This window comes from Parasteatoda tepidariorum, chromosome 4 (genome assembly GCF_982258835.1).
Source record: "Parasteatoda tepidariorum strain Cologne lab strain chromosome 4, Ptep-v5.0, whole genome shotgun sequence".
Classification (NCBI taxonomy): domain Eukaryota; kingdom Metazoa; phylum Arthropoda; class Arachnida; order Araneae; family Theridiidae; genus Parasteatoda; species Parasteatoda tepidariorum.
The window spans coordinates 93,862,937-93,890,033 of record NC_141758.1 but is presented as its reverse complement, the minus strand read 5'-3'; the positions used below and the strand labels follow the sequence as shown (position 1 = coordinate 93,890,033).

The 27,097-nt window shown below is 28.4% G+C and overlaps 1 protein-coding gene across 1 annotated transcript in view; it reads left to right on the top strand.

The window, feature by feature from the left end:
• Sulf1 (Extracellular sulfatase Sulf1) overlaps positions 1-27,097 on the top strand; it is a 69,453-nt gene that overhangs the window by 30,043 nt on the left and 12,313 nt on the right. The window contains exons 2-13 of the mRNA XM_021146621.4: positions 1,856-2,026; positions 10,556-10,707; positions 13,236-13,475; positions 15,128-15,338; positions 16,436-16,546; positions 18,193-18,343; positions 21,316-21,491; positions 22,439-22,567; positions 24,117-24,185; positions 24,274-24,409; positions 24,579-24,804; positions 26,487-26,605. Of these exons, the coding sequence (XP_021002280.1) occupies positions 1,908-2,026; positions 10,556-10,707; positions 13,236-13,475; positions 15,128-15,338; positions 16,436-16,546; positions 18,193-18,343; positions 21,316-21,491; positions 22,439-22,567; positions 24,117-24,185; positions 24,274-24,409; positions 24,579-24,804; positions 26,487-26,605 (1,839 nt within the window). The 5' untranslated portion in view covers positions 1,856-1,907. The remainder of the gene's footprint in view (positions 1-1,855; positions 2,027-10,555; positions 10,708-13,235; positions 13,476-15,127; positions 15,339-16,435; positions 16,547-18,192; positions 18,344-21,315; positions 21,492-22,438; positions 22,568-24,116; positions 24,186-24,273; positions 24,410-24,578; positions 24,805-26,486; positions 26,606-27,097) is intronic.

The following is a 27,097-nucleotide window of genomic DNA, read 5'->3' as shown; positions in this document are numbered from 1 at the left end:
GACGTTTTATATTATACTTTATATAAGATATCGTGTCTAAATGTGTTGTGGAATTTTTTTTAAGTGTGAGTTGAAACTCGTATAAATAGTGGAGATAAAAATATCAAACGTTGACGTTTTCGTTTAGCTGAATTTCTTAGTCTCTTTCTTTTTTTTTTCGTTTATAGTTTTTGATTAATTTATAAATAAGGCGTTTCTTCAAAAAGTCGTTTTTATTATTTTTTTATAAAATTTGAACGCCGTAAAAAATTCTTTTATGAAACCCTAATTATAACATTGTTAAATTTTTATTAAACCAGTTAAAAATTGAAAAACTTTTGAGAACATGAAAACGCTATGTGAAGTTTTTAATCCACGCGTGAGTCAACGTAAATAGCGCTATAGCTTTCTCTTTTATATGAATCAGATTAATTAAAGTAGTGAAAGTGTTAATTAAAAGTAGTAGTAGTAAAGTTAGAGTAGTAAAAGCTAGATGTCTCCTTTTTACTACGTTTTTATTTACTCCCTTTCGTGCCTGCGATGTTTGGAATTTTACGATCGAAATTTCGATCACTTTTCGACTAGTTAGAAATTCAAGCAAGAGTTCTGCGCTAGATGACAAAGCATGTTTTAACACTTTACAAGTAGAATTTATCGTCATATTATCGATCAAGAAAATCGTCCGACAAAATTTCAAGCACTTTCTTTCTAGCTAGAAATGGAGTTCTGCCCTGAACGATAAAGCATATTTTATTCATTACCTGACTACTGCGAGCAGAATTTATCGTTAGATTATCGAAAAATCGTCTATCAAAATTTCGATTACTGTTCTAGAGGTGCTCAAATTTTAAATGGAGCTTTGTACTGAATAACGCTATAAATATCGTTTCCAGACCACTGCAAAGTGGGTTTATATTGCTATTTTATGACTGAATAGAATTTATTGCGAATCGAATTTTCGATAGATTAAAGCGCTGAACTGGTTCTGTTAGTGATGAAAAGTTACTATTGTTTTCGAAATGGTGCGAATTGAAATTTAATACCATAAGAAATTTCAAACCTCTTTCCGTCATTAACTAAGGCACAGAACTAAAATGAAGTAAAATAATAATAATAGTTTTAAAAGATACGTTTTTTAAGTTTACTAAAAATGTGAAAATTTTAAAATTTTTCTCAAATATAAAAACGAAAAATATAGGGCACATCATTTTCATAATTATTATTATACAAATAAATTACCATTATAGAGGGTGCGTAGTATTTTTAAAAAGTGCTTAAAGGTGCTTATTTTTGATTTACATTTTTTAAAAACCCTTAAAGGCGCATTTTTTATTCATGGTTTGTAAAAAGTGCTTAATTTTCTATCTTTTAAAAAGAGATTTTTTCATTGCCGTGTCGATTGTCGTTCCAAATTACAAAAAATGTATGATTTTCACAATTTTCTCTGCAATATATATCAGAAACTAGTAATTTTATCATGATTTTGTGAAGTTTGTGAAAATGTTTTTGAATTTTATTGATTTTGTGTTCATAAATTAAAAACTTTAAACGATAGAAATTTTTTTTTTTTTACTGCACAAATCTTTTTTTTTTTTTTTTTTGGAAAGTGATTAAAATATTTTTTGAGTGTTTAAAAAATACTTAAAAGGTGCTTATTTTTTGTTGAAAAACCTGGCTACGCACCCTGTTATATTACCGAAATTTTCCAAAAAAGATGCACTGTACGTTTTCCGCTTTAGTAAGAGCAATTAATTTCGGAAAGTATTTTTTTTTATTGTTTAGTCTACGTGAAAAATGTAGTTTTTACAAGTTTTACTATGTTTTATTTTATTTTTACATGTTGTGATTTTGCTAATTCTATTTTCTTTTCTTATAGATTGTAGACTATGATAGACTATTGATATTAACTGTTGGGAACTGACTATTTCATGGATCCCTGCAAATTCCTTCCATTTTTATTTTATTGCATAGCAGCTGTTCTAAGAGCTGTTTTGGCTGCCAAGGATCAGAGTGCTTTTCATTCAGACCTACCCAACAGTTACCAACAGTAAGTACATTTTTGGAACATCTGTTTGAAATAAATGTCATCGTTTGCTAAATTATTAGCAACAGGTTCAGTTAAAGTTAAGAATAACCGTGATAAGAAAGGTAGAAATTAATCAAACGTCGAATGACCTTGAGATTTAATGCATTTCATTCAGTGTTATTGGTAATAGAATAATTCGTTTCACGAATGAAATTTATTAATATTTGCAAAAGATTTTAATTAATTATTTTGATTTCTTAACTTTTGAGAATCTACAGGTGACCCTCTAGAGTTATGGCCTGAGTTTTATATTAGATATAAGTTAATTTTTTAATATTGATGATCTATTGCATATATTTTAATGTATATCGGATGAAAATTAAGTATCTAGTGTTCGCTAAATATGTTACTTTAAGGTAATGTCATGTTTTTAAGTTAAGGCTTATTCAAGAAGATATTTGAGCTTCAACTTTATTAAACTTTTAGAAAATATTATCTAATTTGTATCCAATGTTAAATGCAAGCTTTGTGCGCTGCGTATCCTTTATAATAGAGATATTTTGCAAATTTACGTAAGATTTTAAGCAACTGCGTATTGGATTGCTTGTTTTTTCTAAAATTTTACGTATCTTTACGTTTTGTTGGCATGGTTTTACAAGTCTAGCGAGTGTTATTCATAGTTGTCGAATGTTTTACGTTTAAGCCTATCTTTGAATTAAAAACATGGACAAGTTGCAAATAGATTAAGAAGAATGCCAGCACATAATAAAGATGGATGATTCGTTATTACAAATTAGTCGTGTTATTTAGTAAAAAATAAGTTGGTTGATTTAATAAAAAATAAACTTGATTGGTTTTAGATTAAAATTATAGTTGTCTAATTGTACTGGTCCGTAAGAAATTAATTATTTTTTCGTTATTTATATAATTTATTCGTTTTAATTACGCAATTTATTTGGAAAAAGCTTAATTTCCATAATTTCTACACCCATGGTAAATGTTTGTTTTGATTTTATGGTCTAAGTAAAGATAATATTCTACTACGTTAATATTTTTAACTTACGGGTTTATGCAAAATCTGTTATTTTCATTCACGTTTGTTTGATATTTTTTCACGGGCTCATACGAATTTTAGCAGGATTGACGCATGCGCACTTTGCAATCTTGCAAATCTTACGTACGGTGGTAGCATGCGGAATGTAAAAGTGCGAAATTTTCCTAATATTTTCAATAAGAATATGTAACTTACCGAATTACTGATACTAAATTAATTATATGCTATAAGATTCTGTGTGTATTATTTTTTACATATCGAAATATATTTTTCAAACATCGAAAAGTTGTTTTCTTAATTTTTTAAAATTATTTTATTAAAAATTAACGAATAATACAAGAAAATTATTAATGTGATGTTGACTGTTTGTATAAATCACTAGCGACATTTTTTTTTAATTATTTTTTTTTATTTAAAAAAATCAACTGTTATTTTTACAAAGCTTCTGTAGGGTCCTATAAATCTATAATAGTGATAGTAAATTTATGTTGCAGGAATTTAGTGTTTTAAAACTCACTTTATCGTTTAGAGTTCTAAATACGAAGACATCGCTTGAAAAGATGCAAAATATAATATATCCAGCCACCCCTACATCAAAATTCGGTAATACATCGGATAATTACCCCATAGCTGCCAACTGTTCAGAATTTTTTAGGATTTGTTCCTAATCTTTAAATCCAATCTGAAAATCTGATATTTTTATAAAAAATCTGGATTTTCATAAAATTTTTGATTTTAAACCAATCCTTTTTTCTGATTGCCAAAAGCACGCATCCTGTGATTATTGTGCTAAAGTAATTAGTAGCTTTTTATTGGAAAATATTTTTCCAATTGTGCTAAAGTAATTAGTAGCTTTTTATTGGAAAATATTTTTCCAATAGCTGTCTGTTGCTGATTATTTCACTAAATTATTATTTTTGGAATTTTTTTTTTTTGTAGTATTAAACACTTGCATCAGAAATATTTGTTTATGATGTAGATTATTATTTACCTGTGTTTTATAATTTAGAGACAAATAATTATATATTAATAGGTAATGTTTGTTTTTAATATATTATACCGGTATTTCTAATTATAAAATATTAATATTATAAGTTTCCCACAAAAGATAGCGTTTATAGTTTTGTTTTACTAATTTACATATTTAAATATATGTTTATTAATGTTATGATTTAATAGTTACATTTTTATCTTACTCTCGTAATTAGTGCATATAATTTTGTCGCATATAGTGTTCCTAATTTTTGATTCCTAAGGTTGGCAGCTATGTTACCCGAAAAAGCGCGAAATACTTCGATTAGTTGTTAGATTAAATTGACCATTAAAAAGCCAAACTTTTTTTTTTTTTTTTTTTTTTTTGCTGCGTTTATTTCTTTAAAATAGGCATTTTGATCTGCTTCCATTTTTTTCGAGCTATGTTCTAAGATTCAAACTTTCGAGCTAGATTCAGAGTAAAAATGTTCGCCTTTATTCCATTTTCTCTTTTTTTAATCTACTGGAAAATCACAGTTTCGAATTTATTTTTATTTCATTAACTTTCACTTTTTTAATCTGAGCAAAATGGTTGCATCCAAACTTTGGATACAAACATGAACTATGTTCAAAGTAAAAATTTTCTCCATAATTCCATTTTTCTCTTTTTTTAATCTACTGGAAAATCAAATCATAGTTTCGAATTATTTTTTATTTCATTTCATTAAGTTTATTGCTAAAAATGGCACTGAAGAAAACGTTGTATCCAAACTTCGCGTACAAACAAATCGAGCTATGTTCAGAGTAAAAATTTTCTCCTTTATTCCATTTTCTCTTTTTTTAATCTACTGGAAAATCGCAGTTTCGAATTTATTTTTATTTCATTAAGTTTATTGTTAAAAATGGCACTGAGCAAAATGGTTGTATCCAAACTTTGGATACAAACATTTCGAGCTATGTTCAGAGGAAAAATTTTCTCCTTTATTCCATTTTCACTTTTTTTAATCTACTGGAAAATCGCAGTTTCGAATTTATTTTTATTTCATTAACTTTCACTTTTTTAATCTGAGCAAAATGGTTGCATCCAAACTTTGGATACAAACATGAACTATGTTCAGAGTAAAAATTTTCTCCATAATTCCATTTTTCTCTTTTTTTAATCTACTGGAAAATCAAATCATAGTTTCGAATTATTTTTTATTTCATTTCATTAAGTTTATTGCTAAAAATGGCACTGAAGAAAACGGTTGTATCCAAACTTCGCATACAAACAAATCGAGCTATTTTTAGAGTAAAAATTTCTCCTTTATTCCATTTTCTCTTTTTTTTAATCTACTGGAAAATCGCAGTTTCGAATTTATTTTTATTTCATTAAGTTTAGTGTTAAAAATGGCACTGAGCAAAATGGTTGTATCCAAACTTTGGATACAAACATTTCGAGCTATATTCAGAGGAAAAATTTTCTCCTTTATTCCATTTTCACTTTTTTTAATCTACTGGAAAATCACAGTTTCGAATTTATTTTTATTTCATTAACTTTTTTAATCTGAGCAAAATGGTTGCATCCAAACTTTGGATACAAACATGAACTATGTTCAGAGTAAAAATTTTCTCCTTTATTCCATTTTCACTTTTTTTAATCTACTGGAAAATCACAGTTTCGAATTTATTTTTATTTCATTAACTTTCACTTTTTTAATCTGAGCAAAATGGTTGCATCCAAACTTTGGATACAAACATGAACTATGTTCAGAGTAAAAATTTTCTCCTTTATTCCATTTTCACTTTTTTTAATCTACTGGAAAATCGCAGTTTCGAATTTATTTTTATTTCACTAACTTTCACTTTTTTAATCTGAGCAAAATGGTTGCATCCAGACTTTGGATACAAACATGAACTATGTTCAAAGTAAAAATTTTCTCCATAATTCCATTTTTCTCTTTTTTTAATCTACTGGAAAATCAAATCATAGTTTCGAATTATTTTTTATTTCATTTCATTAAGTTTATTGCTAAAAATGGCACTATCCAAACAAAATGGTTGTATCCAAACTTGGGATACAAACATTTCGAGCTATGTTCAGAGGAAAAATTTTCTCCTTTATTCCATTTTCACTTTTTTAATCTGAGCAAAATGGTTGTATCCAAACATGAACTATGTTCAGAGTAAAAATTTTCTCCATAATTCCATTTTCTCTTTTTTTTTTAATCTACTGGAAAATCAAATCATAGTTTCGAATTTATTTCATTTCATTAAGTTAATTGATAAAAATGGCACTGAAGAAAACGGTTGTATCCAAACTTCGCATACAAACAAATCGAGCTATGTTTAGAGTACAGATTTCGCTTTTATTCCATTTTCTCTTTTTTTAATCTTCTGGAAAAATCGTAGTTTTGAATTTATTTTTATTTCATTTCATTAAATTTATTGCTAAAAATTACACTGAGCAAAATGGTTGTTTCCAAACTTTATGGTAACTGGGGACTGATTTCTCTCAGAACGATAGGTGGCCTTTTTTTTAAAAAAAGTTTTTATCTTTCTGAGGAGTCTAAACTAGTATATGGTTACTTTTTTGTTAAAGGGACTGCCTTTTCTCACTGCATTCTTTTAATTCCATACAATCATGCCTGGGGCATTTCCCGATATTTCCGCGTGGGAATTTTTGAGTAAAATAGTAGGGTGGATAGGCATACCTGAAGGGTCACTTATGAATGAAAAAGGGAGTGGTAAAGTGAGGGGTACCACTTAACAATAGGGTAATGAGTGGGGTTTTGAAACCCAGGTGTCATTCATTCTCTAGGACTGAATCTAGGGTTCCTTTGAGATTCTAAATTGTTTTATAAACTGGAGGGGTAGAATATTCTGAAAAATGCAGATCTTTGTTAGTTATTTCATTTAGAATTCTGTTTAGGCCCTATTTCCAATTCTCTAACGTCATATAATTTTTTTTTTTTTAAAATGATTATCTGGTTTCTTTGGTCAGAAAAAACTTTTTTTTTTGAAGTTGAACACAACTATTTTTTTAAACGTAATAATTGCCACAGCTATCGAAATATGGTCACTATTTAGCTACTTTTAGGAGACTGGATTTTGCTGGAGTATTATTATTTATACTCATGCTTAAAAACAATTTTTAGGAAAAGAAATAAAACCTGCGTTGCAGTGCTAAATTTTTTTTTCCATCCTGAAACGCAATTCACCAGGTGTGGTTAGGGACATGAATAAATAAAAATTTAGATGTAAATATTGTTGCGTGTTTCGTTTTCTATCCAATACGGAGAATAATTCTAAATTAAGCAATTAAAAAAAAACTTTTCTGTGATTTTACACGAGAAAATAAAAATAAAATATTGGGTGTAACTTCGAGTTGATATAGTCTCAGTTAATTTTCCAGATATTATGCACTTTCTATGCAGAGTTTTTCCTAAAATGTGTTGTAAGAATTTTTTATAAAATAGTTCTGAGGCGGCGTTCCGGTTAGCAGAAAAGTACCAGAAGGTCTCAGTTAATTTTCCAGATATTATGCAATTTCTATACAGAGTTTTTCCTAAAATGTGTTGTAAGAATTTCTTATAAAATAGTTCTGAGCCGGCGTTCCGATTAGCAGAAAAGTACCAGAAGGTCTCAGTTAATTTTCCAGATATTATGCAATTTCTATACAGAGTTCTTCCTAAAATGTGTTGTAAGAATTTCTTATAAAATACTTCTGAGCCGGCGTTCCGGTTAGCAGAAAAGTACCAGAACGTCTCAGTTAATTTTCCAGATATTATGCAATTTCTATACAGAGTTTTTCCTAAAATGTGTTGTAAGAATTTTTTATAAAATAGTTCTGAGGCTGCGTTCCGGTTAGCAGAAAAGTACCAGAACGCCGTACTGGTGGTGCGTACCAGCTTCATTACATCTGTGAAGGAAAATGTAAGAAAATATTCTTAAAATGGTTTCGAATAGTAATTTGATTATTTGATCATTAAGAAGTAATTTTTGTTTTCATGAGCCAATTTATTGTTCTAAACAATTTTTTTTAAATTTCAAAATTAAACTTTTTATGCTTTATTTTGCTAATTATTTTGCTTTGCTTTTATTATTTAAAAGAAAAGGACCACCCTGAATAACTTTTGATTTAATGATCGGATCTTCAGATATATTTTCTCTGAATAAACATACCTTCCTTTCAACGTATTCGGATTTATGATGCTCTAAATGTGTATGTGGGGTACCTGTATTTTGGGAAATAGTATGGTTAGCTTGATTAGGAGAGTGGACCAGAGTTAGGACCTCTTAATGTTAATTTGACTTTTTGCGTATTTCGCCATATCTCGAGAACCTTTTAAGCCAATTGAAAAAAAATTTTTTGCACGTAATTATAAAATTCGTTTATCCTAACTCGTAATAACTTTTAGTAAATATTTATTATTTTTTATCATTTTATTTAATAATACAATGTTTTACATCATTTTATAGAATTTCAATTTCAAATGGCCAACTGCAAAATTTGAGCGAAATTGCTCGAGTAGTCAGAGCTGAAATTTAAAAATAAAACTTTCAATAAACTTCGAAAATAAAAATTTGATTTTTCAGGAATTATTCGACGATTTTGCTCAAACTTTGTATTTTGTCATTTTAAAACTGCATTCTTTAAAATGATGTAAAAAATTGCATAAAAAAATGATAAATATATGCTAAAAATTATTTTTTTGTATAGAATTAACTTTGGATAAACGAATTTTATATAAGTATGTATATTAATATTAACAGAGCCCAGATTTGGTCCACTCTTCTAACCTAACTAACTATTGGGATCATATTTCCCAGATTTTATTTTATTTTCTAACCGTCGTTGAACAGTCCACCTAATTTTATGGGCTTACAACTACCAATGTTCAACTCCGTATCCTTGTAATTTTGAACCCAATCCAGAAGACAAGGGAACTCGCGTTACATGGAGAGGAAGACCACGAGAATCTCTCACGGTTAGCCTGACGGCAAGGGGACTAATCCGTCTAAAAAAAAGTTATCTTTATACAGAGAAAATATTTTTTTGTGTCTTTTTCGTTACTTAAAATATCGCCTGCACAAATTAATTAGTATAGAGGTTATTCCTTCAAATTATTGTGATTAGATTGAGTCCTAGAACGTGATGATTAGGTCAAAAGTTAATCAGGGTGATCCGGTTTCTAGTTTGCGCCCTGTACGCCGAGAGTTGGAGTAGAAATGTATTCCCCTGATGGACTGACGGAAGATTTGTAGAAATCAGATTTGGAAAATTAGTTGGGGTTGAACATTGTTTCGTTATTAAACTTAGGTTAATAGTTGTTGCAAACCAGTTGTTATTGACATCGCATTTCCTCTTAACTACTTCCCCAAAAAAAAGAAAAAAAAAAAAGGTAACGCATTGCATTTCAATTTATGAAAAAAAGTAGCGACGACAGCAGTTTCGTTACTTGTAGCGCGAGTTCCGATCATCTAATTAAAAGGAAAAAGATCAAAGCTGCTATATTATAGCGTTTACAAAATTTTAGAAAATTAGAACACAAATCAAGCAAAAAAAAAAAAAAAAAACACTTTATCAAGAGACACACTGTCTGCTAACATATAGGAGCCTTTCTGTCATCAGTAGCAATACCAAAAACTGACTGTGCCTGGAGTCCCTATAATAGATAAACTAAATAAGAAAAAGCAATAAAAAATTTAAAGATGGAAATGCAAATGCAATGAAAATTTAATGATATACACAATGCAAGTGATGCAAGTCAAAAGAACACAGATAAAAAAAAAGATAAAAAAACTAGTAATGAAACTCCCACATATAAAGAAAATAAAGATTAAGTTACAGTTAGAATAACGAAATCAAATTTTTGAATTTTGATTTGTAATTTTTGACAGAAAGGCTCCTGTATGTTAGCAGACAGTGTGTGTCCTGATAGAGTGTTGTTTTTGCTGACATGCATATCTTTAAAAAAAATTTTTTTTCGATTTGTGTTTCTAACTTTCTAAATTGTTTAAATGAGACAAATTTGGTTTTAGCTGCTTTTAACGCTTTTTCATTTTAAATCTTATATTCTTATTTTGCCTTTTTCTTATCTTAGCTTGCTTAAATCAGTTTCATTCTTTGATTGGATAGCGTTTACAAAATTTAACAAATACTTAAAACCTCAAACATTAAAATTTGATAACAAAGCTCCTTAAGATGTGTTTTAATAAATAAAGTTGAACAAAAAATGTTCCAGAATATTCTTTAATGCCCGTATAAAATGGGAATTAGTATTCATATGATTCTCTCCATTAGTTATTATGGGGAGACAGAAGAAAAACTGAATTTGATTTCAGGGCACTCTTAAATTTAATTAAAGCTGTTAGCTAAAACAAAAAACTATCGAGTACAGCTATGAATCAATTGGCATGACTAATATATTTTATTTTTGTGGCTTGTCCTTTTTACCTAAATAAGCTTTAATTGTTACTGTTTACTTTAAAATGGATTTTTAAAAAAACATTAATTTATTCTCATATTTGGTATTTTATAGTGGGCTTCATCATGACTATGATACATCAAGATATTCTTCTAGGAATGGATATCCAAGGAAGGATGTTCGCACAAGAAAACTTCCACAGCTACTTAGAGATAAGAAACCCAACATAATTCTTGTTCTCACTGATGATCAAGATATTGAATTAGGTTAGTATTTAATGTAGTTTATACCACGGATCAGGGTTGGGTTTTTGACGTCAAAAAGTGGTTTTTGACATGACAAGGGTATAATACTGGTTTAAACCGTCAAAAACCCGTCAAAAATGTCAAAAACTGAAGTTTGCCAAGAAAATATATAAACTTCAAAACTACCAACAGTTGCCATGCATTAGATTGAAATTTAATTATACTATAGGTAATCAGCAGGTTTTAAAATATATTTTAATTAAAATTAAGATAAAATAACAGATTTAAAATCTCAGAAATTTATATTCAAATGCATGTGCAGAAAAATTTTGCACAAAAATTGTTTAAATATTTATATTTAAAAAAAAATTTTTTTTGTTGATACTTACGAAAATTAAAAGTTTATTACTATGCAATTTTGACATATAAGGAACATATAACTAATATTTATAAAGAACTTACAAGTTATGTTGTATAAATACAAACTTGATACAAGTGTATGAATTTTTTTTTAATGTTATACCGAATATCTTTATTATCCAGTATGTTAATTTGAATTTAAAAGTAGTTATATTTATGAATAATGATAAATATAATTCATATTGTTTATTATATTTATTTATAATTATTACACTTATCATTTTAAAACAATTTTTATCTCCTAATTTTTTTTTTCTCCACTTGTATTAATGCAAATAATGCATATCTTGAAAGCAAGAAGTAATTATTCAACAGCTGAATATTTAGATATTCAACAAAACTATATCGTATTCAGCAAAATGAAATTCACAAGTATTTGGATAAACTAAATTTTCAGCATAGTAAATGAATAGGCTGAATATACTGTAAATCGACACTAACTACTCGGTGTATTTAACAGAAAGCACTTAAATTTGTATTGTCTTATGTTAAAAAGATTATTAAGAAGATTTAAAAGAATATTAAAAAGATTTTTCTTTAAAAGAAGATGTCTAATGTACAAAACTGCTAATGTTTATCTTTAAAAATGTCTAATTTTTAGTATAATCTATACTATACGCTAAATTTGGTTATAAATAAATTTCTTAATAATATCACTGCAGATTTTCAATAACACATGAAAATGAATACATAATATTACATAAGATGTGAGTTTTAAGTACAAGATTTTGGTTACTACTCAAAATATAAGTGTTCAAAATTTTAAATTTATTTTTTCTAGAACATATTTAGAAACACTATCCCTAATAAAAAATATATAAATTTTATGTATTAATTAAATTTCACATATGAATATAGGTTTTTGACATTTTCGACATTTTTGACAGTGAGGTTTTTGACGTGACGGTTTAAACCATGGTTTAAACTGTCAAAAACTGTCACATGTCAAAAACCTGCCAACCCTGCCACGGATACCCAACAATTTTTTGCACAAATGCTGGAATTGACAATTTTATGCAGATAACAAGTAGGGGCAATTCCGTTGTGTTGGATGTAAAAAAATGAACATAAATTTCTTAGAAAAACTCTTTCATAAAACATAAGTTTATAATTCCGAATTTTTTATTTTATTGGATATCGAAAAACAATTTGTTTTATAAAAACTGATTATAGTAAGTTCAAATTATATGGATTAAATTGTCGGTGTTGGACGTAAATCATACTAAAGTAAAAAAAAAATTATTACTCATTGCAATTTGTCTAAAGTCTGTGAATTTGTTTATAATTTAAATGTAAACTTGACTGAAATTTGAAGCTGACATTTGAGTAATGTATTTTATGCTGTTAACTTGCAAAATATGAAGTAAATATTAAGGACAGACGTGCACGACGTCCCTAGCCATTCACGGCTACATTTCTGGGCTTGAGTTCCTATGCAATTTTGATCTTGATAATGTGCCCCAAATCCCCTTGAAGTTTTTTTACAACATTTCCTATTTGAGCCGCGATGGCTCAGAGGATAGAACATTCGCCCTCCAATGAGGTGGAGCAGGTTTGAATTTCAGTTTATATGAATTCCGCATGGGTTAGAGTCTCCTCGCCGACAGGCTAACCGTGGGAGGCTCTCGCGGTCTTCCTCTCCATGTAGCACAAATGCTGGTTAGTTCCATCAAAAAGTCCCACACGAAGGGATATTTCTCCCAATACTTGATCCTGGAGTTCCCTTGTCTTCTGGATTGGGTTCAAAATTACAAGACTACGTAGTTGAACCGTAGTAGTCATAAACCCAAAAATTGGGTTGGCTGTTCAACGACGGTTATAAAATATAAAATAAAAGCATTTCTTATTTAATAAAACGTTTTTAATCTTATAAATTTTGAGGTTTAAAAATAGAAAAAATGCAATTTAGAAAATAAAAAAAAGCTAGCTTTAGGAGCAAAACTTAATTTCAATTTTGAAATCCCCACATCCAAATCAGGCAAGTCCAAGTATTTGTACAAAAGCAGCAATAAGTGTGTTCTCCAATGCTAGCTAAAATAGTTTTTTTTTCTTCCAATTTGCTTCAAATAATCGAGTTTAACTGTATTTTACTTTTATAATTTATTCTTAAACAATATTTTCTGTTTCAGGTTCCATGAACTTCATGCCAAAGACACTTAGAATTTTAGGTGATGGTGGGGCTCATTTTTCGAACGCTTATGTCACAACGCCCATGTGTTGCCCCTCCAGAAGCTCACTTTTAACAGGTTTATATGTACACAATCATCAAGTGCACACCAACAACGATAATTGTAGTTCTCCCTGGTGGCAGCAAGAACATGAAACTAGAACTTTTGCTACCTATTTAAATAATGCTGGCTATAGAACTGGTACACGTTTTTTTTCTTCTTTTTTTAAGTAATATATTATGTTAAAATTTTTATAAATGATATAACCTTTTTAGTGTACTTATATGATTAAAAAGCAAAATTTTATCATGGGCCAGTTGCATAATGTGATTTTATTAAAAATTAGTTTGTGTTTATTTATTTAATTCAGCTTCTTAAAACTAAATCAGCTTATTTATCTGTTGCATCTAAGGCTCAATGATTATTTTATTAACCCTTTGATGCATAACTTTTATTAAACACGTTTTTCATTATTTTGTATTAGTTTTGGTCAAAATAAGTGAAGAATATTAAATTTAGCATTTTAATAATTTATGATTATGAAATGCAGCTTAAAACACCTGTGCTCTTTTTCTGCGTTAAAGGTGAAATCTTCTAAATAAGACTCACTTCCAAGCAATTTTCAAGTTTGCAATTATTTAGATATCTAAGAAAAAGAGTTACTCATCATCTAAATTTCTTTAATTTTCAAAATCAATTATTGATAAAGTTTTGTATTAAAAATAGAAGGGAAAAAATTCAAATACTTTTTTTGGATTCTATATTTTAGTTCAAATATAATTCCAGTAATCCTACAGATTTTTTTTATAAAACTATTAGACTGTTTTTTTTTCATAAATAAGAAAAAACAAAAATATTTTTACTTGTAATTAGAGCATCCGAAAAAATACATGAGACTAGTGTCCCATCTGCATTGAAGCGTAAATTAACAAAGAAAATGGATAATTATTTATTGACTGTTTCTTCAATGCCTGTAAAATCACATGTCTATTAAAAAATTTTACTGGAATTGCTTTCAAATTTCTGGATTATGCTTTGTTATGGTTGCAGTTCTTAGTTTCATGCATTTTATATGTGTTTGATTGTAACTTATATTTTTATTTGTATATTTATTTTTTTAAAAACTTTTATTGACACCTTATGGTTCAATTTTTTTTTATATCTTGTGATTGCTTGCGGTTTTGAAGAGTGAAGTTTGTAAAGCAGAAAAATGTATTTTGCTTATAAGAATGTAATCTTCTACTTAAAAATTTTAGTGGATTTTATTTCAGTTATTTGAAGCAAAGTTTTAAATCAGACAATTATTTCCGTACTGAAGTAGTAGTATTTATTTTGCAATTGAATTTCAAACAAAATTCTCTATACTATCAGGGTTTCCACTCAACAGGGAGAATAGGGAAATTCTGGAAAATACAGGGAATTTAAAAATCACCTAAAATAACAGGGAAAATGCAGAGAATTAGAAATTTTTCCTTACAAACTAGAATAAAACAGGGAACTTTATTTCCTATTTTTGTCTTTTAAAAAAGGCAAATCTCTCAAAGTGCAATCTATGGGATATTTAAAGATGATAGTTTAGCTATATTATATTATTTAATTTATTATTGCATTATTTGTTTTATGTTGAGCTGTTTCTTATTTCTTCAAGTTTTTTCAGCAATTAAAACTAGCGTCTTTATCTTAATATAGCTCACACAAGAGTGCAGTGATTTTGTGTTTCCTCTTAATATATTGTGTATAATATGTGCAGGGGAAACACAGGGATTTTTTTCTTCCAGATTGAGTGGTAACCCTGACTATGTTTATGAAAAAAACCCATCTTTGATTCTAACTACTTTTTTTATTTTTTGCAGCCTATTTTGGAAAATATTTAAATGAATATAATGGCTCCTATATCCCACCTGGTTGGCGAGAATGGGTTGGACTAATTCGGAACTCTCGATTTTACAACTATTCCATAAATGTGAATGGAAATAAAATAAAACATGGAGACAATTACTTTAAAGATTACTATCCTGATCTTATTGCTAATGATAGCATCAGTTTCTTACGTAGATCAAAGAGGTAAAATTAAGGTCACTAATATTTTATGTTTTAAAATGTTTTTGTATTTTAAACTACATTATTTTCTTCTAGTGCTCTAAATTTTTTATTTATTGATTGTTTGATTGCTGAAGTGGTTGGAATATATTTATGTCTATTGTATGCATATATATATATGCGTATATATCTTTTGTGTGCATTATATGCTTATTTAAGTGATTTATCTTTTGTATAAAACTTCATAGGGTAGAAAAATTTAAAACAAAATTTTAGTTAACGGACTCTTGACAAATTGTGATTATCATAGGCATGGGTATCGAAGTCTGCTTTTTCACTGTATTTTCAAAAGTTTTAAATGGCTATTAGAACAGGCTGCGTAGCACTTTTAAAAAGTGCTTAGCACTATTTTTTTTTATCAATTAATTTTATTTTTCAAGCACTTTTTTTGGTCACCATGTATTTGTTTTGTGTATTATTTTGATTCAAAGTTGCAAGATAATTTGAAGCTTCTTGTTTAGATTTTTTTTCATTGTATAACTCCCTTCATGTGCAGATATAGTTTTAACATGTAAAAATATGGTTTGAGATGGTGGAGCTTGGAATAAAATGTTACATTGCTTACAATTGCAGTAATATAAAGCAAGAAATATCTCAGTGAAAGTTGGATGCAACGCAGCATTAAACATTTCACATTATAAGTTTAATAAGGGTCACAAAAGAAAGAATAACATCACAGAAAAGTAAATTAATGACTTACAATTGTTTAAATAAAACTTTTCAATTAACTAGCTCAATCCTCATTTGATATGGATTTCACAAAAAACTTGAATGGTTTAAAAAAGAGATTCTTAATTATTTTTTTAACAAATGCATTGCTTATCTGAAAATAGAATTTTCGATTTTTTTTATTTACCTTTTTGGGGTTTTATTTTATATTATTAAAATCTGTTTTATAGCTTAATCTGAAACAGAGAACTACATGTTTGGTCGCAACATGCTTAAAATGTTTATAATAAAGGCTCAGAACAGTGATACTTCAATTACTACTTTCACCTTTGTAATTATTATCAATATAATTGTTAGTGCAACTTGCTCATTCATTTTATATATAATTTCAGACATTTTATGAATAAACCTGTAATGATGGTTTTATCATTTCCTTCACCTCACGGACCAGAGGATGCAGCTCCTCAGTTTCAAAATCTTTTTATGAATGTTACCACCCACAGGTAATTAGAAATTCTTTAAAATCTTGATCAGTCTGTTTTAGTAAAATTGTATTACATATGGTTAGAAAAATTTTTTGATGGGTCTTTTATACAGTACAGAACCCATTATCCGGAAATCAGAAAACCGGAAAACCCAAAAACCGGAACGAAATTCGATAAATTTTCTCGCCATTTTTAAAAAGAAAATTTTTTTTTTCCTCATAAGATTTTACGATTTTTCTTTCTTTTTTTAAAGATGTTTACCTTACCATCATTTTGGAAATAATCATTAGTGTATTACTTCATAGTTTTTTCTTATTTTTAAGATTATTTCCAATTTTTTAGTTGGGTTTAACAATAAAAAAAACGGCTTTTTGTAGCGATTCAGAAAACCGGAAAAATCAGTTATCCGGAATAGCGATCATCCCGACCGTTCCGGATAATCGGCTCCGTACTGTACCAATATATGTTTTCATATATATACCATTCCTTATTTCATTAGTTTGTTCTGTATTTAATTAAATTAATAAATATCTTTCCTTGGAAACCTAAAAAGGCACGCAAATTTATCTCAAAAATGGAATGGGAATCTTGAGTCTAAATAAATTTCTTTAATCTGTATTATTTTCCATGTTTTCTTTACATTATATATATATATATATATATATATATATATATATATATATATATATATATATATATATATATATATATATATATATATATATATATATATACACGTATGTATACATATATATTAAATTTAAGCTGTTTATCCATAAAAAAAATTTAATTCAAAATAGCTTATTTAACACCTATCTTTAACTGTCTAAAACTAACGTAATTAGAAAATTATGGTCACACAAAATTCTCAATTTTCGAATAAATTTTAATCGGACTTCTCTGTTCTGGTTAGCAACACAAGTTTCAATTGTTTCCTTTCCTCTGCAAACAGAATTTATCTCCAATTACAGTTTATCAGCATTTGAAATTTCAACCACTTTCTGTCTAGTTAGAGTGCTAAGTTCAGCTGGAGCTGTGTACTTCATGACAATGCAAGTTGCAATTGTTTCCTAAATGTTTTTAGCAAAATTTATCCTAAATCCTAATTTCACCACTTTTCAACATAAGCAAACTAACGGATGCAAAATAAAAGGAAGAAAATATGATTAAATATAAATTTAAAAAACTAAGAACTATAACTACAGAAATATCAAACATTCCAAGAAACTTAGTATTGCATAGCGAAGGCTAACAATTCTTTAGATTCTATCAACTAGAATTCTGGAATAATTTTGAGACTGAAACAAAATAATCAGTAAATACTATTCTGCAAAAAGTTTTTTTTATTTACTTCATAAACTAATAATACTGAAGAAAATATCACTTTATGTCTTGCTTCATAATAAATCATTTTAAATTGTTATTTTCTAAGTGGTTATTTTGTGTATTTTAAATCATCAAATCGATTCTGTTAATTTAATGTCAAATTTTTTCTTCTGACATTCCTTTTATTTTTTCTAACACTCCTATTTTTTTACTATTTTCTGAAAAATCTGATTCCTGTCCCTGGGTGATATTCTCAACAGCAAGTATTTTTAGTATGTTGGATTTGTTTTATAGCATTCGTATTGAAATTTTTTTTTTTTTTTAAATTTCTATTTTAGAACTCCTAATTGGAACTTTGCACCAAATCCAGACAAGCAATGGCTTCTTCGTCACACAGGAAAGATGGAGCCGATACATGTGAAATTTACTGATACTCTTCACACTAAACGGCTACAAACTCTACAGTCTGTCGATGATGCTGTTGAAAAGGTTACTTTCTATGTTGTATTAACGCAGTTTGTTCAGTAGTTATAATCTCAATTTACTTAAGTACAATCCAAGTAGTTAATAATTTTAGCACATATTATAATAACAAAATCCGGTTTATCAAAAAGTTATCATAATATTATCACCAGGATGTGATTTATAATCATGTAAAGGTGATTTGTAATTTAGTATAAAAAAAAGCTAAGATTAAAAAGCTTTGTATATGTTACTTCGTGCCTTGATTATGTCATCAAAATAATCTGGGTAGGTGTGGAGAAAAGATAGTTTTGTGCAATGATTCATGTAAGTAGGGTAATAGAAGCAGTAAGGAGTTCAGAGGAGTCTTGCTGTGTGGTCCTATACAGACTCCAAAGATTCTTGTTACTTTGTAGCTTAGAGGGCACCCCACGGGAAGAAAAAGGCTTGATAAATAGTGTGAGCCAGGGTTTGTCACACGCAATCCAACGCTCTCATGAAGATGCACGCAACAATGTACAGTACACCAAGAAAAAAGGGACTATGCTGAATGTTTGCATAGCTGCCAGCTCTACTGGATTTACCAGTAGATTACTGGATTTTGTCAATTTTTACTGGTTTGATAAAAATTCTCCTGGTTTTTGTACATTTTCGAAAATTTCCTAATTTGAATACGTTTTTTTTTTTATAAAAAAAATCCCTATTGAAATAGAATTTATTGCTTGCTTGAATAATTAAATAAGTATTGCTAATACATAATGAAGCAAACCTCATTGTTAGTAATCTCTTTGATGCTTTTCTTTCTTAAATCTAAAACTTTCAGTTAATTTTTATTCAGAACTCCTTTTTTAAATTAATTAAAATAAATTTTTAACTAACTTTCTATAAAAATTACTTGTCAATTACTATTAAAAATGAGTTACCATAATAAAAGACATTTCTGGTTCATTTAATGTCGATCATAAATGCAAAATATTGCAGACCATATATATAGTTATTAGAGTGATAACGTTTTTGTACTCTGATGACAATAAAATTCCCGATATATACAACATTTAGTATATTGTGCAACAGTTGTCATGCAATTTATATTATTTGTAAAATCTACTGCATTTTTCTGGCATTGGCAGTTATGCATTTGATCTAAAGATCAGATCTTCACATTCTAGGACTCATTCTTAATGGTTCGAGTGGGTGATCTCAAATATGCTAAAAATAAATGCAGGCAATATTTTAAGTTTTGATATTAGACACATAAACGTTAAACATATTTTTTTTCCAATGGTTTCGGATTTCTTAACCCCAAATTAAACTTGGCAGTCGCGAACTGGGACATATCGTCCCAATAGTTCGGTCAGGAGAGCGCTCCATAGTTTGGACCCCTTAATGTTAATTTTAAAGAATGGTCTAAAAAATTTTGAATTGTAAGGTATATTATTTTTTGCATCATTTTAAAGAATGTAATTTTTTTAACAAATTACAAAATTTGAGCAAAATCGGCCAAATAGTTCCTGAGAAATTGAATTTCAAAAAAGTCACTTACTCAAAATTCGATTTCTCAGGAACTGTTCCACCAATTTTGCTTAAATTTTGTATTTTGCTATCTAAAATTACATTCTAAAATAATGCAAAAATATAAAATACCTTTGAATTCAAAATTTATTTCACCATCCTTAATAAATAATAAAAAAATAATAAATATTTACTAAAAATTATATTTTGCATGGAATTATCTTTGGATAAACGAATGTTATAATTGTGTGCAAAACTTTTTCAATTCAGTTAAAAAGTTCTCAAAATAAAGCAAAATATGCAAAAAGTGAAATTACCATAATGGGTCCAAACTTTTGAGCGCTCTCCTGACCAAACTATTGGGACCATATTTCCCAGATTGCATCTGCCCCCAATATTTTGGCAGTCAGAAATACGAGTACATCGAAAAAAAGGTATGTTTATTCAGTGATTATTATTTACAAAGACATGTTATTACTATTAGTGTCTGATTCCGTAACTTAAAATATCGCCTGCACTTAGCAATTAGCATATTTGAAGTCACTTATTTGAGCCATTGAGATTGAGCCCTAGAACGTGAAAATCCGATCATCAGATCAAAAGTTATTCAGGGTGGTTCATTTTCTTCTTTGCACACTGTACATGGACATTACCAGTCATTGTTTGCTTTACAGTTCTCAATTCTTATGACATGCCCTACGACCTTAAAAGTTGATATCTATATTTTTGTCACATCCTATGTTTACATATCAGTGATTTTGCTTAAGTACTGTAGCACATTAAATCATAGAAGGAACACAAATAAAAAATTATTACTCGTGCCCTAGAACACTTAATTTTTATTGCAAGTTAATAATAATAATAAAGATCAATAAAGTAGGCAACCACATATTAATCACAATTTCTCATGAGCAAAATTATACTAAACTTAAAAATCTACTGCTGATTAAGTTACTAATTATATATTCTTATATTTTCTGATCTTTAAATATTTAATTTTCATGCATATTTTTAAAATAGGGAACAAAATTGTATTACATATTTATATTAGAGACTCTTTTTGTTCCCAAATCTAGCGGAATCATTGCATGTAAACATTCTATTAACATCTCAAAATATTGAATTTAATTCAGAGTAACTGGAATTCAACAAGAACTTTTGAATATGTTAAATTTAATTCAAATTACTGAATTACAAGTTGCCACAAACATTGCAAAATTACATAATGATATTCATCACAAATATCCTCATGATATTTATTGGAATTTTCCAAATTTTCGTGCAATTAAAAATTTTGCCTGTCAATCTTCAATTGTAAATGTAAATTCTAAAAAATTCAGTTGTTTTAATTAACAGATGTGTTTTTTTATTATGCTATTGCAGTGTTTTTTTCTGTTATTGAAATTTGTAAGTGCTACTTTTTCATGTATTAAGTAGTGTTATTATTTGAATAAAGCTATAATTTATTATTAGTTTTATCCTAAAAGCTCTACAGAGAGTTACGCTTGCTGGGAGAGCTAGACAATACCTACATCTTCTACACATCAGATCATGGTTATCATCTTGGTCAGTTTGGATTGGTGAAAGGAAAATCCATGCCATTTGAATTTGATGTCCGAGTTCCGTTTTTTGTACGTGGGCCAACAGTGCCTCGTGGTGTCAGGTAAAAATATTATTTATCTTAAATCATGTATGACTAATTCCAAATTATTTATGTTTTTAAAGAGGTATTCTAATTAATACTCGAGTGTTTGACATGACTCAGAAATTGATTTTCTGTTCATTCCTCAGGTAATATTTGTATATAAGATGGTATCATTCTTAGCGTAATATTGACTGTGGTTTACACCAAATCACAGTTGTAAGTTAAGATTTTTTTTTAAAGTAATACTATTATAAGTATACATATTTTTTGATAATTAGCTTTGCTTAATAATGATTGTGTATTATTTTTTTCAAATTGGCAACACATGAAGGTGACTTGCTAACAAGTGTTCAAAACAAAGAAAAAGACCTTATTCAAAGTGCATAGTGTTTTTAAAAAGTGCTTAAATGTGCTTATTTTTTATTTTTTAAAAGCTCTTAAAGGTACTTTTTTCATTGGGTGTTTTTAAAAAATGCTTAATTTTCCCTTTTTTTTAAAATGAGATTTTTCTTTACTATGTTGATTTTCGCTTTGAATTATGCAAAAAGACGCAGTTTACATTGTTCCTTTCAACGTTTTCACAATTAATTCAACCCCAATATATTTTGGCGTATTGTCAATCCCTAGCATATGAAAAGGCCATTCGTTTTGTATGATTCAAAATTTCATGATTTTTTACAATTGTCAAAAACAATGCCAAAAGTTTTTTTTTTTCATAACGGTTAAAACAAGATTAAAGTGCTTAAAAATATTTTTGAGTGCTTGAAAAGTGCTTAAAAGGTGCTTATTTTTTGTTGAATAATTAGCTATGCACCCTGTTATTGAAGATAGAGCAAAAATTTTTTAGTCTTTAAATCTTTCTTAATATAGTCTTAAACTTATTCTTTTCTTTTTGATATAGTCTTAAACTTATGTTAAATTTTTTGTCGCAAATTTATAAAACTAAGCATTGATATTAATTTCAGGCTTCAAGATATTGTTTTAAATCTTGACCTTGCTCCAACATTTTTGGACATTGCTGGTGTAGAGGTGCCTGACCATATGGATGGCCGTTCAATTTTGCCTCTTTTAAAGGATGCAGATACTTGGGCTAGGTAAGTTGAATCCCAAATATTTTTTATAAATCAAGAATTTTTAGATTCTATTTAAAATACACATAAAAATGCATAATATTGTAATTGTGTCTAATAATATTATCTTGTAATTTTGAGATTATTTATTTTTTTTGTGCCTGTTATTTAATACTCTTAAAGCTAATAACTAATTGTTTAAAAATGAATCAAATAAATATATTAATGCCTGTATTTATTTGTATGATTTATAAGATACGATAAAAATAAATTTTAAAATGATTCCTAATTGACAACAAGTTTTTTTCATTACATGTATTGAGATATTTCTAAACTACTGTTAACCAACCATGTAGATTCTTTTACTACTATTTTTCACACATATCATGTTGCTAAAGTCATTTTGCTCTTGAACCTGGTTAGTTAACTACAAATGTGAATGACAATAAGTTGCATTCAAAAGTTAAGTTCAATTCAGAAATCTTTACGTTTCTGGGTTGTCCTAATTATCTTACATGTTAAGTTATTGTGTGAAAATTTGATAATAATTATATGTTAAAAATATAATTATAAGTCAAAAATTATAAATTAATAATTAGTGTGAGAAAAAACCAAGTGATCTTTCTGGAAAAGCACAGAATTTTGAGTTTAGAAACATGTTATTTTTGTTCAGCTGCACGTATAGAGCCTAATTTTTTTCCAGCTAAGTTATTTAATTGGATGTGTAGAATTAAAGGGGAAAAGTGCTTCATAAATAACTTTCAGCTGTTGTTTTGCTTTCTAAGGTTGATACAATAATATTAACAATAAATAATCACTACAATAAAATATTCACAAAACTCACACTTTAAAACCTTCTTCTAAGTACTTTGATTGTAAACTACTCAAATTGTTGTCAAAGAAAAACAAATTGAAAGATTTTAATAGTTAAAAGCGTCTTTACATAATGTGGGAAGCGAGGTTATTGACAATGTCAACATTCATCTATGAAAAGGTACTCCGGCATAGAATCAAGTTAGCATGTCTTATATAATAGGGTATTGGCATTGTTATTTTGTAGTGGTAGACGTACTACAGTACTCCCCCACCAGAATTATAGCTGTGATAGAATTCGATGAATAGTGGATTCATTGTTGTTTTGTGAAAGGCTTTGAGAGCAGTATTAAGAACACTGTACTTTTGAGTGCTGATCATGAGAACTGTATTAAGTTCACGGTCGTGGTTGCTCCTGTGTTGCCTTTAGCAGTCGAGTGTATATGTTGTGTGTGATCAAGACTGAGTAGCAATGGCTCGAGGAGGTGGATAATGTCATAGTCACAAGTAGCAAGTCAACTGTTTATTCTGCACCATCCATCTAAGTGGGAGTTTCTGTCAAGGTAGGCGTGTTCACATCACGCCCAGATCACTAATGTGGCAAGAGGGGTTATCAGCAATTTCAACATTCATTTATGAAAGGGTACTCAGACATAGAATGGAGTTAACATGTCTTATATACTAGTGAATTGGCATTGTATTTTTATAGTGGTAGACACGCTACACATAATTTTACTTTGTTTTTCTTCCTCTCAAATAGCTCAGGGCATAGACACACAGAAGTTAGAAGAAAAAAGTCTTGGAGAGATAGCTTTTTAATTGAAAGAGGGTAATTATATTTTAGACAAGATTTTTTTGTCAGTCGTAACTCAGTTTTTTATTTAAAGTTATTTATTACAATGATTTTTTCTCCCTAGAGTGGTTAATAGCCAAAGAAAAAACAGAAATCTTTATCCTAATATCTCACCTAATCTCCCAAAACTCACAAAAGATCAGCGATTAGGAATTGAATGCAGAAAACCCCACTATTCATCTCCCTGCAAGTTACATCAGGTAAAAATCGTTTAACTTAAGGTTTTCTCTCTATTATTTTACTTAATGAAATTTAAGATAATCCACTAGCTACCTTACAAACTGGCAACTGGATCTAGAAAATTTAAAAAATATAATGCATTATTTTATTAGAAATTAATGAATTATTTCTGAATAATTATTTTATTAGAAATGGGAGTGCATCCATGATGGGACTCGATGGCGGATACAGAAATGCAGATTGCATTTTGGATTTCCTAATCAGTGTATCTGTCCTGATTCAGATGGAGAAGACAGCAGCAGTTGGGATTTTACGGAGTATCGTAAAAGACCCGATGCAGTTCTCAAAGCTGCAAAGAGGAGGAAACATTTGGATCAAGATATAGAAGAATTGAACAAATTTTTTGCTACCCCAGGTATTTTCAGTCATTCACTCTTTTTCAAACACCAGTGTTGATCACTTTCTCTATTGTTATGTGACTTTTGATGTTAAATTCTCCATACTTTGTTATTGTGAATCCATAGCATAAGACATAATCACCAATGTTGAACAATTTATCTTGAAAACTAGTATGTAGCTTTTAATGGTGAATTGTGAGTTTGGAACATAAACAATTAAAATTCTAAGTGTTATATCAAGTTAAGGAATCTTGATCCATAGCATAAGACATAACCACCAATGTTGAACAATTTATCTTGAAAACTAATATGTAGCTTTTAATGGTGGATTGTGAGTTTGGAAAATAGAAAATTAAAATTCTAAGTGTTGTATCAAGTTAAAGAATCCTGATTTTTTATGCCTATAAGTTTACTTGAATGTTTGAGCAAAATATAAATTATACTTTTACACAAGTAATCATATTTTCTGTTCAAAATATCTAATCTTAAAGTTATGTCATTTTATTAAACATAAGCTTCAATATTAAATTTAGTTTATATAATTTTAATATTTTAGATAAAACATACAATCTTAATTTTTTTAGATGTTATTTAGCAAATTTAGGTTTTTAATAATTATAGCTAGTATTTTGTGTTTCTTAAATGAACAAAAATATTTCTTTTCAAAATGATTTATAAATTCAGGAAAATAGCAGGTGTTCTTTTTATAGTTTTTGCTTAATTTTAATTAATGATATTTATAATTAAGAATTACACTGCATTCTGTACAAATCCACAAATATAAACTTTCATATATTTTTTTATGTTTAAAAAAATAACGTCTAGCTCATAGGGCTGTGATATTAGCTAAAGCAAATATACTGCCATATTTTTCCATATCTCCTGCTTCTAAACATCAGAGACTCCCTGAACCTGTCATGTAATCTCTCTCTTTCAACCATTTTGGTAGAAATAAAGAGGCATCGTGTGACAGTTGAGATGAGTAGTTGAAATGAGTTCTCAGTTTTATGTTTTCAAAGATGGCAACTGCTTCAGATTCGATAAAATATTTAAAAAAATTGGTTGAGAACAACAAGCTAAAATTTGCACATTTTCGGATAATTTTGTAAACTTTTTAAAAGATTCAACACCATTTAGCTGCAACAAAGTGGCGTATCACATAAGCATTTTGAAGCACATAATTATTTAGAAGTTGTGGTGAATAAGCAGCCTATAAATCAAATTAACTTAACCGAAAATCATACCTTAAAAAACTGCCACTCGAAAATATTTATCCGCTGTCTGCAATTGTAATTACAGATATTGATTAAATAATTCAATGAAACCTATAAAGTTCTTCTTTTAGAAAGTTTTCTTTATATTAGAATACACCTCAGTGAAAAATACTTCAAGATTTTCATTATGTTCATTTTCTTCCATTGAAATGATAAGTAGAAACGGAAGTTGCTAAATTTTCCCCTCAGATTGCTCACTTGTCAAGAGGTTTCATTATTAAGACAAAAATAAACTTGTCCGCTCTACCTCTATGCCTGCTCTATGCTCTCTTATTCATCTAAAAAGTTTGTCATTTGTAGTTAATAAATCACATACATTAGTTCTTATGGCAAGGACATAAAAATATTTGAAATTCAGTTTGTTATTCATTAGTATATTATTTTGCATTAAGTGTGAAACATTATTTTTTGAAATTTCATTTTAGACTCAAAATTGTCAACCAAGTCTAGATGGAAGCGATTTGTAATTTCTGATGAATTTGATGTTAAAGGAATAGAACAGCTGTTTCTTTTACTCGATGCTACTGTTGGAAACAAAACAGAAGTGAGGAATTGTTCTTTATTTATGACTGAGAGAATTTAGATCTATAATTATGCCTAAATAAAAAGCCATTTTCTTAGCTTAAGTATCATATAAAGTATCTGTACCATGCACAAAGTAAAAAGGAACTCCTTAATAACTCTACTAATCAGATTTTCAACAGAGTTATAAGTCTACTGATCAGATTTTCAGTACTAAGATGCATTGTCAAAGGTCTAAATTAAAATATGTAAATTAATTTGTGTAGATGATACTCTAAGTCATAAAAATTAAATGTGAAAGCATACTTTCTCTAACTAAACTTACTTATTACAATGGATTTGGATTTTTTACTCTTAAGCATTGGGGTTAGGGGTATCTCAAATATATAGACCTAATAGTTTTTCAAAGAGATTCATTAACAGCTTCGTAGTGTTATTTTCTATTTCTCTCTTTTCTCTAATATACAACTGTGAAATTAAAATAAGATGACTAAAGAATTAATTGAAACAAATA